The sequence below is a fragment of the Lonchura striata genome, chromosome 10 (genome assembly GCF_046129695.1).
Source record: "Lonchura striata isolate bLonStr1 chromosome 10, bLonStr1.mat, whole genome shotgun sequence".
NCBI classification, from domain to species: Eukaryota; Metazoa; Chordata; class Aves; order Passeriformes; family Estrildidae; genus Lonchura; species Lonchura striata.
Window position 1 is genome coordinate 1,728,948 of NC_134612.1, and position 13,787 is coordinate 1,742,734.

At 38.6% G+C, this 13,787-nt stretch overlaps 1 protein-coding gene across 1 annotated transcript; it reads left to right on the forward strand.

Moving 5' to 3' along the window:
• Positions 1-3,196: 3,196 nt before the first annotated feature.
• RBP2 (retinol binding protein 2) lies at positions 3,197-11,196 on the forward strand. Its single transcript, XM_021555743.2, has 4 exons — positions 3,197-3,269; positions 5,913-6,091; positions 9,083-9,184; positions 10,913-11,196. The coding sequence occupies exons 1-4, from the start codon at positions 3,197-3,199 to the stop codon at positions 10,964-10,966; spliced, it is 408 nt and encodes a 135-aa protein (XP_021411418.1). The 3' UTR covers positions 10,967-11,196.
• Positions 11,197-13,787: the final 2,591 nt, after the last annotated feature.

Here is a 13,787-nt window from a genome sequence, read left to right on the forward strand (position 1 = left end):
GTCCTGCTGTGCTTTATATAGAGCTCTGACAGAAGAACTTTTCCAAGGGGAATGCACTTGCAGATCTTTCAGACAGGAAAAATGAGCTTTGCTCACCTACCCAGATAGAATTTCTCTCTGGGCAGGTCTCAGACACAATGGGAGGAATTGGAAGTGTTGGAAGCAGCATCCATGACTACTGACTCTTTCACACAAACAGCATTTGGGTATTTTCCATGGGAGCTTTTCCTTTCAAAATATCTCTAATCAATCTTGATTCATAGGAACGAGGCAAGCAATGCCATCTTTGTTTCTTCACGCAGAGATGAAGACTTGAAAAGTTATTTAGGCTTTTAGCAGAAGTCAGTTGATTTTTTTGTGACTTTCCTTTATTTCCAAGGACTTAGTATTCAGCCATATATCTTAGCCTTGTATTGAAAAAAAAATATATGAGCTCAGCGTTTCATTTTTAGCAAGTGGTTTTGCAAGAAAAGGGTGCTGAGAACAAAACAGTCATGACAATTAGGAGAGGGCACCTTATCTGCATTTCTCCAAATGTAGATTTTTTCCATGGGAAGGTAATACTCTTTTGCCATTTTAAAAGTTTCTCTCTGTGTCTAGAGTACATAAACAATAAATAAAGCATAAAGAATAATTTATAAGATTTCAAGTAGATAATAAGTAAAAATTTTAAAACTTTGTTGAGAGGCAGGTCAGTCTAACTGGCAAGGTAGAGCTGAGAGTTGGAACTCTCCACCCAGGGCTTTCAGGCAATGGTGTGAGCAGTACCTGGGCTGTGCCCTGGCACCCTGTGATTTAGGCAGGCATTTGCCTGTGGTGGAGGTACTGTCTCTCAAGATATTGATTCATAAACTGAATATTCTCTTTGTGGACCTTAGTGCAACACTCTTTTAAAGCTCATGAAGCATCATAGAACTCTGTCAAGTCAATATTTCATGTTTTATTAATTCCCTACTTAGCCAGTTCTCTGATTGGTTAAATGTAGTGTCTGTAAACCTCCTGGTTGTATTTTTACCTGAAAAGCTCAAAATGCTAATTTAGGCTGATGGATAAACATGTGCTTAGAAAATACATATATTGGGGGAAAAATATAAAGGAATTAATAAGGGATGAGCATAACCAAAACAAAAAGCTGTACAAGTATATGTCTATACTGTTAACTAGCTATGAAATTTTGTGCAAAGGATGTATCCATATGAAATTTTGTGCGAAGGATGTATCCATGTCATACTTAATTCTCTCAGAATGTGCCTAGCTCTGCACATCTACAGCAATGGAGCCTTCTGTTACTCTATTAATGGACATTAATTGCTGATGTCACATGATGGTCACATACAGCTTCAGTCTCTTCCTCACCTCACTGAAACACAAGAAGTAAACTATGCCAGAACTGAAATCAGTGAGCATCTAAAATATCCCACCTTGAGCTTCTAGCACTTGCTCTGATTCTAGGAGGTGATTGTAGACAGTCTGATATATTCTTATTTTTACAGGACCTTTTTATATATACATAAAATGTGTAAATAGTAATCATGTATTATTGACATTGATGAAACACAGAGGCTAAGAAAGATGTGCAAAATCCAAATATTGCAGAAGTATTACATAATACACTACAGAACAAAAGGGATTTAATTTTCACTTTCAATGTGGCATCACTCATAGGGTTCCATCTGGAATTTCTCAGAGTGGAAGCAAACACATCAGCTGAAGATGTGATCAGCCCAATAGATTGTGCTGGAGATGAGACATGTTTCAGAAGGCTGTTCTCATCCGTGAAAAGCTGTCACCTCCCCTGGATAAACTGCTCTGCAGACCAAGTGCACCCCACAGCCAGGGCTGCAGGTCATTTCCTGGGCATTCCCTCAGGAATTCAGCTCCAGCTTCCAGGTCCCTCTGCCCATTGAAAACCCTCCCAGGGCTCCTACAAGTACAGATCAGGCTACTTCTTTTCCTTGTCTTAAATTACCTCCTTGAGTTGAGGCATTTTAAGAACAAGAAACTCTCAACTTTCTTTGGTTTTGTTTTGAGTTTTTTTTTTTTTTAATCCCTGTACAAAGTTTCAGCATTTATGGAATTTTGCCTTAAATTTTAACAAAGTAATGGCACAGAAGAGAAATCATAAGATCAGTAACTCTTCCCTTTACTTATTTCTGAGTTGAAGATCTAGACTTTAATACTTTTTCTAGTACATTTTTTAAAAATATTCCTATTAAAAAAAAAGGAGAAGGCAAAGAATTCAATAAGTTTTTTACTTTTGGTCGCTTCAGTTATTGTCTCCATAGAACCATCTGTACATTATCTTGACTGATTAAAACCACATAACATCAAACCTTATCTTAAATTAATTTTCTTTTAGTACTTACTTTAAATTCCAATAAAGTTTGACTGCACATTCTCCATTCTGACACATTCTGAATGTGCTTATCTGCACAACTGAAATCCATGTTTTTCTCCACAACTATGTATAAATTAGATTTCCAATGCAAACTGACATGTTTCAGAGGAATTACAAAATCATTTTCAGGGCAGAATTGATACTAAGTATGAATGATTTTGATTTCATTTATATTTGCTAAACTTGTTTTTAAACCACAACAAAAATATGGAAGTGCAGTCGGTGTAAGTACAGCTATTGGTATATGGCAGATATATTGAAAATCAAACAAAAGCAAAAATATTTTGAAGAAGAGTATTCTTCTTAGACAGGCAGGAGTTTCCTGCCCTGTCTAACATTTGTTTCACATTCAAGACTTCCATAAGCTTTAAGTGGGAATTCTGGATGGGACAGCTCTGTAAGACTCAAATTCATAGGGAAAAGTGACACGTAGAAAGGAGCTAAAAGCCAATTCACCTTGGAAACTTTAACTGGGTTGTACAGTTTGCCACGATGTTCAATATATTTCAAAGGTATCCCGTAATAGCCAGCAGTTCTCTACAAAGGTCACTGTAAAATCATATCCTGTATTACTTCATATTTCTGAAATTGTTCCTTGTCTGCCAGCTGTTCAGCTGAACTTTGTCAATGAAAGCAAATTTTCCAGGGTTATCACTCTGCCCCTTCAACTGCATTATCTACAAAGCCATAAACCTGAGTGGAGGAAAAGGTCTGGAAAGGTTTATAAAAGATTCCCTGAGCAGAGATTGTTTCCAGCCTCTCCTCCCGAGCTGAAGCTGGGTTTAGGCTCTCGCCACCATGCCTGCCGATTACAATGGGACCTGGGAAATGGTGACCAATGAAAACTTTGAAGGCTACATGGTTGCTTTGGGTAAATGACAAAATATTACTTATATCAAGGGAAAATTGTTCAATTCTCAGTCAAATCCTTCTAAAAATTAATGAGTGTTTTCTGTAATGTACATTGTGGCATTAAGGGTTTCTGTCAATCACATTACAAATCAAGTAATTGTTTTCAAAATTGCAATGATCTAAATATATAAGCAAATGAAGGCTTGTAGCCACAGATGTTATTCTTTATTTAGATAAATGAAAAAACTGATATAAGTGGGGAAAAAAGCCCCAAACCAACAAGTTTTCAGATCTAAAAGCTCTTTTTTACTCCTGGTGTATTCGTACTGTAACAGTGGAGCCACAAGCTGGTTAAAGAGGAATAAGATATTCTATAGCAGTAAGGTAACAATAATGCCAGTATTTAATTAGTGCTTTGAACTAATTATGGTACAGAGATGAAAAATTTGACACTTTAACTGATTTTCCACTAGTTTTATCAAAGAAATTTAATCCTAACTGATTGATCTGTTCAGATTGAAATAGAAGAAATACATAAATACATAAACAAAAACTCTTCATCATTATTAATCAACAACTGAATGCAGTTGCAATTTTCTCAAAGCTTTAACTCTCTTAAGAGAAAAAGGCAAGTTTCACTATTCATGGTTTTTAGCTTTTGCATTTGTGGACAAAAAATCAATAACTTCAGGGACATCTGTAAATAATATGCATATACACTTGTGAGGGACAAAAAGAGAGAGTGCTTGAAAATGAGAATAATTGGGATAATGAGAATGATTAGGACAATGTCTTGAATTTCAGGGGAAAGATACACATTAATTGGAGTGATGTTTGTACATATGTGCATATATAAACTATAAATTATATAAACACAATCAGCTATAGTAGTTTAAAACTGCCAATGAATAAGCAAAAATAACCCAACACCAAAACCACTGCAAAGATGCATATGCTGTGGGTGATTCTCAGAAAGAAATGTCTGGAAAAGTGTGAAAAGATATTCTTCTGCTCTTTTTCTCAACATTTAACATTTTGTAGATATTTTAAGTTATAATGTGCTCAGATTCAAAGCACACTGAGGTTTTGAGGGCTCTTTAAAATTAATCTGTCTTTTTAATTAACGCATACACATTTCTATTACTTTAATTAAAGATTAGTTTTGCCCTCTAAGTCAGAAAGTTTGATTTTATCATAAACACATTACAAAGTACTTAAATATACTGTAATAGAACTACATATCATTTTTATTGCTTATATAGTTCAAAATGCAGTTATGAAAACCATGTTTTAATAAAACCTCCCTGATTTTTCTCCAGGAGCTACAAGACCAATATATTAGTCAGAAATAGCATTTCTTTAGAGGTCTAGACATTTCTTCCCTCAGAGAGAACTAAATTTTATGTTGCCTGGCTATAAATCAGCCCCGGAGATACCTTTAATCCACCACAGCAGATAAAATATACCCAAGAAGTCTTGAATATAAATACCGAACAAGACCATTATTCCCCATGTTTAAAAGTCACATTTTTTTTCAAGCCTATCCTCTTACTCAATTCCAGTAGTGCTTCCCAAGCAGGATAATGAATCTAGGCAAGGAAAAGGGCTCCATTAGCGAGGGAGTTGCTGGGCTGGCAGTGATGAACGCCCAGGTGAACGCACCGGAGGATGGCTGCACACCAAACCCAGCTTTCATTCTCCTGCAGAGCCATGGCAGCTGATTCCATTGGCATGCAGCACCACAATAAGATTCCCTGGCAGCTGGTCAGAGATATTTCTTGCAGATGGTGATGCTGCTGGCACTGGGGGCTGGTGGGCAGCCTGGGATGGTGCCAGGGATGTTCTCCCTTTGGTCCAGCAATGCTTCCCGTGCCAAGCAGCCACGTGCAGTATCATGTCAGTCCTCGTCATGAGCAAAATAAGGGGATCCAGGAGATCAGCACTGCAGGAAATGTTTGACAGAATATGAAACAGAAACTGTCAAATGCTCTACACGGATACTTTTGTGACTTTTGACTTTTAATTTGTCTCCTTTTGAACTGCAATTTATTTGTGCGTCTGCTAATGAACAATTATGGATTTCACTTTTTATTTGATTGTTTCTTTTTTCATTAATATAATTTTCATTCTTTTAAGCTAATTAATTAACCTCTTGCATACTCCCAGACTACAGGTTCATCATAAAAGTAACACATCCAGGTCCTCTTGATTACATACTTATTCTCCTTTGATTGCATACCCAGTCTAACATGCTAAATCTCTGATAAGGAGTATTACTCTGAGATCCTTCTTTAGTGAGGCAAAAAAGGCACTATCGGGCTTAATAGCCCCTCTTGTTTCTCATTCTCGAAAAAATTCAGGTGATTAAACACACCAGCATCTATTCACTCCTGGTTGTATGCTCACAACATTCACACAGATATCTCGTTAATAAATAAAATTATTATCAATGGAAGAGCCTCAAGTTGAAAGTGTACTTGTAAATACAAGATGGTTTTTATTTGAAATTATCTTTTTCTCTGAAAAATGCCGCAGGTAAAAGCCGCATGTGTGGAACTGTGTTTCACTTGCTTTATTTTTAATGTGTAAATTTAAATGCTGTGGGGCTTTCTTTTCATTAGTAAATACTGGAATTTTCACTCTCTTTTCTGGCTTTTGGCAGGCATTGATTTTGCAACTCGTAAGATTGCGAAACACTTGAAACAAACAAAGGAGATTGTTCAAAATGGAGACAATTTTAAAACCAGAACACTCAGTACATTCAGAAACTATGATGTGGATTACACTGTGGGAGTGGAGTTTGAGGAGCACACCAAAGGACTGGACAACCGAGTGGTAAAGGTAAAAACTCAGGACCTGGTATCTGTTCATACTGCAGTCAGCACCAGGAGCCTGCAGTTGCCAAAATCAGCTAAATACATTCAGTAAAACCCCAATATTTTACAGACATCAGAGGATTTTTATGAAGCAGAAGTAATTTGCATCCTGAGACAGTTTTCTTTCCTGCTACAAGCATTTATTAGAAATGTAAATCAGGATGGCTACTGAGATACATGAGGACAATCATTAATTAGGTTTTTCTAATAGGGGATTTTTCCAGCTTTTCCCATACACCTAATATATCTAGAAAGCAGCAGAATTGTATTTTTATCTATGCATCCTTCTTAAGGGAACTGGGGGTTGATTCCTGTGAATTTAACACAGCGTCAATAAAACTTTTCGTTTTGGGATGGCTGGGTTTTCACCGATCAGTCTCAGCTGGGCAGTTTAACAGTTAGACATTGTTAAAAATAAACCTGCACTCAGCTTTTACTGTTAGGGAAGCTTTGGCAGGGGCAAGAAAAAAATGTGAGCCAAAGCCTGAAGTGTGGCAGGGCAGGAGGGCAGGAGGGCAGCAGTGGGTGCCCCACTGCCCTGGGGATAATTGGAGTAACCTGAGCTCAGAACTGCCCCAGGAAGCTGTGGCCATTTGTTCAGACACCTTTCAGGGAGATTTGTGGACAACACCTGTATCAAGGGCCATGTTGTACTCCTGCCCTACCTCCTGTGGCAGGGTCAGGTCCTGGGGGATTCAAACAAGGCTCTCTCAGAGAAGTCAGGGAGGAGAAAAATACACACAAGCACTGATTCACTTCCTGAATTCAGTTTCATGTTTCTGTATCAATACTGCCTCTGTTTTACTTTCTTCTCACCCTAAAAGCTTAAGCAACACTTTTAGATGTAGAAAGGCCAGTGGATCTTAAATTTCCATTGGCTGTCCTGTAGGAGCCTTGCTAATCCAGCATCCCCTTCCTCCTTTGGTCATTATTCACTGAGTCTCTGCTGATTTCCACACTTCTATTACCACATCTCTATTGTGCCACTCAGCTCACAGCTGAGATCAAAACTTTCTGTCAACAAGATCTGTTTGTTTTGGCAATTGACACAGGAAAAGTGGCAACATAAAGGACATGTTTATATTTGAACTCACATCATCCCTCACTGGGGCGGGGCATAAATTTAGCAGAAGACATGGTTTGTTCACCATGGATCACTTTTAATTCTCGAACCAACTTTGTGCAGTGTAATTCCTATGATTTCTTCCAAATTATTTCTCATTCACAGCACTGCAAGCCATCAAAGAGTAAGGCACATATTTTTTCACTATCCTGAACATCCCTATATTTAAATTTTCTTTCTGTTTCCTTGTCCAGTGGGAACTGAGTGGAACTAATTCCTGTGACAAAGTCTATGCTTAAAAATACTGCTCCCACATCTCTTCAGATCAGTGGAAGGCATTGCTGAGGATCTAAGGACTCAGTTTCATCACTCCTGAAATCCATTAATTAGTGCTCTTCAAATGCTCTTCACCACTACAAAAGCCTTGCTCTGCAAAGAGGGAGGGAGGGAGGGAGGGAGGGAGGGAAGGAAGGAAGGAAGGAAGGAAGGAAGGAAGGAAGGAAGGAAGGAAGGAAGGAAGGAAGGAAGGAAGGAAGGAAGGAAGGAAGGAACTCCTTCCTGGATAAAACCCTAGGGTGCATTTATAATTATTTTTGCCTAATATTCATTTCTAAACAAATAATGTTATTTGTTTCCAGAGAGGAGAAGGAAAAAGGATGCATGTCATGCCATTACTTTCTGAATGGCTCTAAAAGTATTTTCTGGTCATTCTATTAACAAAACAATGCCTCAAACACATTAAAGTTAGATGAAGGTAATAAAATTGGTAGGCAACATTTAAACGTAAAAAGGGCATGGATAATTTAAAGAGCATGTAGCTTGAAAATTGCGTAAATAAGAAAGAAATTAACTGAAATTGAATGAGTTTTGTCTCATTATTAATGGAAAGCTGCCTCATAAGAGAAATAAATCATCCAGTGATGGACTAGAAAATTAAGCTCCCAATACACTTGGATCTTTATAATAACTGAGCTTTCATGGACTGTAACTGGTGTCTAATAAGGAGTGGTCTGATACATGGCTAAATACGTCCATAAAGGACAGTGGTTCAAATGCAGAACAATTCCAACAGAGTTGCTTTGAATGTACCCTGGAACATCTGTAGACAGATAATTCAGCCTGTGAAGAGAACTTTTCCTTGCTGAGGATTATCCTGCTCCTGGACAAGAATCAGTACACCCAGTACCCTGTCTGCTGCTGCTAGACTGAATCATGCCAGAGCAGGAGATGGTTGAGCGTAGAAGAGATCTCCTGAGAACACCAGGTCCAACCTGTCTGCTCAGGCAGGGCCAGCCACTTTGTCCAGTTTATGATCACACCTTTTAAAATTTCTTATTAATTGTTTTAATACTGTAGGAACTGACATGTGAAGACCTGGTGTGTCATCAGACATTTAAGAAATTACAGTAAAATATACAAACAAATTTAGTGTATGAGATGATAGTAATGTAGTGTTCCTCTTGTTACTTTATGCAGAGCTAGAAAAGGTTAGCATTGCACTTTGCAGTACAAGCCTTCAAATCTTCACTCATGAAACTCTATAACTTTTTCATTAATGGCTTTAAACAGCAAGGAAAAAAATGCTCTTTACTTATATTGCACCAGTAGCTGTAAAGACACTCAACAATTTACCAGTTAAAGTGAACACTTGTTACTCATGTATGCGAAGAAACACATGGAAATGACAACTAAACACTGAAAAAGCTTCCCTCTGTCACACTGTTGTCATCCTGAATACATTTGGGTTTTGTTTAAATGCTTTGGGGGTTTTTTTTATGAGGAGGTTAGAGAATGATAGGAAGCAACTGCAATTGTGCATTCACATTGTTTGAACTTATTTTTATATGTTCATAAACTTCTGGCTAATGTGAGTTAATTATCTGATTCATGCAGTCCCTGGTGACCTGGGATGGTGACAAACTGGTCTGTGTTCAGAAAGGCGAGAAGAACAACAGGGGCTGGAAGCACTGGATTGAAGGAGACCTCCTGCATCTGGTAAGGGCTGCTCCACAGATCCACAGCACATCACTGAGGCTGCAGCATAGCCTCAGGTTTTCAATTTCAAAGGATTTGGTTTTTTTTTTTTTCTAGTTAGAAAGGTCTTTAGACAGTTCTGATCTTTGAACTCTAAGGAAATTTCTCCTCCGCTTCAACTCAGGAATTTTCAGTTTCTGTCCACCTGCTCTCAATTAAGTTATAGCCCTGCAGTGGTTTTTTTTGCTCCAATCCACTTCCCTCCAGCTCTCAACCCTTCCTGTTACACTGCAGCTCTAACATAATCTTATTCTTATATAATCACTGGGGGGGAGGGGGAGGGAAGGAAGAAAAAAACCCAATCAGATTGCAAGATAAATGTTATTATTTTTTCTGAGCAAAGCAATATGAAATTTTAGTACACTGTGCTGTAATACAGATCAGAAACCCCTGCATATTCAAGAGGATCCCACAAACAGCCTATACTGCAATTATTTTTTCTTAGTTCAATAATAAATTCAGACATCTAAAGTAGCAAGCCCAAAGATAGATGTGGTGAGTCCAAGAGAGGTCAGAAAAGCCTGTGCAGGAAATCAGCAATCAGTGATGTGCAGAAAGATTTCAAAAATAACAGTATTGTAGAATCACAGAATCATTAAGGTTGCAAAGGACCTCCCAAGATCATGAAGTCCCACCTTTGAACACCGCCATGTCCATTAACCCATATCACAAAGTGCCACATCTACTCATTTTTTGAACGTTTCTCATAATGATAATGATTGCAGAGTTTCCTGGGAAAGCAATCAGAAAATGAGCGTGACAATACTGGGTGGCACAGTAGGTGGATGGAGAGAGACTCTTGAGACGAGCCCATTGTTCTGTCCTAAGCTTTGCTGCAAGCAGTCTGCTCCTTCATGGGTTTGCTCTACACGTGCTTGGTGTGGGCAGTGACACTGGCTCCCACCTCTGTGCCTGAAAGGGCAAAGACAGGAACCCAAAGACACCCAACTAAAATCACCTATCCAGTGCACTTCTCCAGCTCTGTCTGAACACACATTCAGAAGCTGACTTAAAATATTCTACATGTTGGCAGCAAGATTTAGACTGAGGCTGGTGGAAATAAAGCCAAGCAGATCCTTACAGCAGTCTTCAGAAAGTGTCCTGCAGGTCTGGCCCATTGCTGGCCACCAAGGCAGCTCCAGTCTCTCTAAAGCCCTGCTTGGCTCAGGAATGCTGCCTGATGGCACCAACCAAACTGGCTGCATTGCAACGTGCCAGCCTTCAGGGGGGTACTGCAGCCCTGGGCAGCAATGGTGCATTGTTCTGGCTCTGAGAAACGGCTGGGCACACCTCTGAAGCAAATCAGCTTTTCAAAGCATTCCTCTTTTTTTATTTATTTCCTTGTTTCAGTGAATCTAATGAATTTTGAGGTAACATGAATTATAAACTATTACAGTATATTGTTTTAATAACAGAACATGAAAATGCCTTGAATTAAAGCAAAATTTTAATGCATTGTTCATGTTTATTCTTTTTAGAGTTCAATTCATGTATCAAAAACTAATTATGACAACATGAGGTGCATACCTGCTGTTTGGTTACACAGAGTGCACTTTTCTTACTGTTCTCTGTTTCATAAGCATGTTTTTAATGCAGTGGCTCAGTTGTAGCAATTTCTGGCAGGATCTGATATATATGCAAAATAAAACTTCTACCACTATATACTTACTAACTGTTTTAATACTGTAGGAACTGACATGTGAAGACCAGGTGTGCCATCAGACATTTAAGAAAAAGAACTAAAATGGAGCAGAAAGCCTCCCAGACCTTCATCACAATGTTATGCTGTTATGTTTTGTCTAAAAAGAAGAATGAAGCCAGATTTTCATTCCTTTGACTCTTCTGTGTGAAGATATTATGTGCCTGTTTATGGAAACAAACACATTTTATAGAAATAACATCAAATAGTTACAAACCTCATAAATTCCTTTGCCTTTCAGTCTAGAGTTAAATAAAAGTAATTGTCTTCCAAATTATGTTTCCCTACATCTTTATAATGACTTCCAGAGGAATGTCCATTAGCAACAAGGCTGAAAATTAACAGTCACAATTATTTCAGTCACAGTCTATGTCTCCACAGTGCTGTATTATCATAATGTCTCTGGGTGACTGAGCAACACTGGATATTCACTGGACTGTTTCTATTTAATGTAGTCCTGGATCACTAAGTCCACAGTTTCAGGCAACAAAATGCCTCACTGAGCACAATACATGTCCTTTCACATCAGGACTGTTCCTTGGATTTGGCCCAGGTCTAAAGCTGCTGCTGGTTATCACTGGATCAATATCTCACGGCCTTTGTGAAGCGCTGCAGTTACTCAGTGTGATCCTAATATGGATCAATGACAATGCTGTAACTTCCAGTTAGAACTGGCAGCCTAATTACCATCCCAGTGGAGAAATCTGCTGTTTGAAGCAAATCCTGCATTGAAGAGTTGCTCCATGGTATGAAAACTAAGGCACACTCAGGACTGTGAGAGGAAAACTGCAGAGTATACACAGTCTGCATGTTCCCTGTGCAGAAAGAGTGCCCAGCATGAGGCAATCTTCACCTTGTACCACTTTCAGAGACTGTAAAAAGAAAAATATTTTCCATGCAATTCTTCTCAGTTTTATTCAGGGTTTTTCAAAATAGTTCATATTCTTTGCTAAAGGCAAATTTAAGTTAGCCATGGATGATGAACACTACTTCAGTAGATAGAAACTTTTATTATTCAACAAAATGTGTGCACATTTGCCCCAGATCTTGTATGCCCAAAAGCTCATCTGCTTTTTCCCAATGACATAAATTATTCTAATAAAATAGACTGTCTTTCCTATAACATTGCCTTTCAGATAGAAAAACTTTCATATCAGCTTTAGCACTGTTAAGTTCCCTCTTGTCCATAGACCCCCATCTTCTGTTTAGTATGGGAGGAATGAAAATCCACTAAACAGATCAGTGGAAGTACAGAAAATATGTGAAAAAGCTTTGGCAGAAATGGAGTAGCATATGCTTTCTCCTCATCTCCACCTGCTCCTCAGCCCACTCACTAACTGTCAATAGCTCAGGGTAGGAAAGGAGGGAGTCTCCCAGCTGACAACTAGGTTACATCTGCAAAAATCTGATTAATATACCAGCAATACTTCTATGGCCATTACCATTATCCTGGTTCCAGCTGGGATTGAGCTAATTTTCATTTTAGTAGCTAGTACAGTAGTGTGTTTTGGATTTAGTATGAGAATAATATTAATATCACACTGATGGTTTAGTTGTTGCTAACTAGTGCTAAGTCAAGGACTCCAGGTTCCCTGTTCTGCCTGTGAGGAGGGGCACGAGAAGCTGGGAGGGAGCAGAACCAGGACAGCAGACCCAAACAGGCCAAAGGGATATTCCACACCACAGAATATCATGCTGCGCTATAAAGCTGCAAGAAAGAAGAGGGAAAACTGTTGTGTTTGGAATGGCATTCCCCAATAATTCCTTGGTTTTCCTGAGGAGCTGTTACACGTGATGGATCCCATGGAACCGGCTTGTGCATGCAGCCTTTTCTTCACCCATCAAACTGTCTTTAGCTCAGCCCTGGAGCTCTCTCAGGGATTGGCTCTGTGGTGCTTAGTTGCCAGCTGGAATTAAGTTACAACAGGCATAGAAGTGCATATGTCAGGATATTTTTAAGAATTGGAATTTGCTTCTCCTGATAAAAGTTGACTTGGTATCAAACTTCCTGTGTCCGTTGCCTGGGCAATGCTTTTATGTTAGCTTGCACAGAAGAAACAGCACTTGGAGTTAGTAAACTCCTTGTTTTGTCTTATTCAGCCCTGACCTGGACTTTTCAGTAGAAATGTATTTAATTCACAGTTCCAAGTCTCTGCTAGTTACAAGGATAAGAAAGTACTACAGCTCATTAAGCTTTCAAATATTACCAGAATGCAATCATTAGGAAAGAAAACGTGTATGTTTTAATCAGTGACATTTCTCCTCGTTGGTACTTGCCAGGCGTAACCCTGTTTGTAAATTCACACCAAATCATAAATCCAAAGAAAACCTTTCATTTATCACAAGGAACTACCATCAATTCAGTAGTGATGAGTCTGAAGAGGGAAAGCAAACATTCTTCAGCTGGTTTCTTATTATGCTCACTAGCTCTGTCTAATGGTTGTTGTTCAGAAGTAAAGGAAGCAGGGAATTGAGCACAAGTAGACTTTAATTGGGAGGAAACTGGATTGACCCTAATTTTTTTTTCCTATCTTGACAAGAAAATTTCAGACTTTTTAATGGGAAGTGATGAAATATGCAAGGTTTTTTACTCTCCAAAACAGCATTTTATTTTTGCACAGACTGATACACAAGAACTTGCAACATCCTTTACAACTGCACACACAGTGCTGAAGACAGAGGAGATACTCATTCTGTTGCATTATAATTCCTTCCAAAGTTATCCTTGTTTGTATCATATTTGTGATGTTAGGCTGGTCTCTAAGCTGCTCAGCGTCCCTTATCTCCTTGTCAGCAGATTAAATACTTGTGCTGGAGGAACAGACCTTGCTGGTAAATCAAAGAATGTTCATTCACATTTTTTCA

Coding starts and splice junctions, on each gene's coding strand:
- RBP2 (XM_021555743.2), top strand. CDS start 3,197: ATGCCTGCCGATTACAATGGGACCTGGGAAATGGTGACCAATGAAAAC. Junction 3,270..5,912: donor AGGCTACATGGTTGCTTTGG/GTAAATGACAAA, acceptor GGCTTTTGGCAG/GCATTGATTTTGCAACTCGT. Junction 9,185..10,912: donor AAGGAGACCTCCTGCATCTG/GTAAGGGCTGCT, acceptor TTAATACTGTAG/GAACTGACATGTGAAGACCA.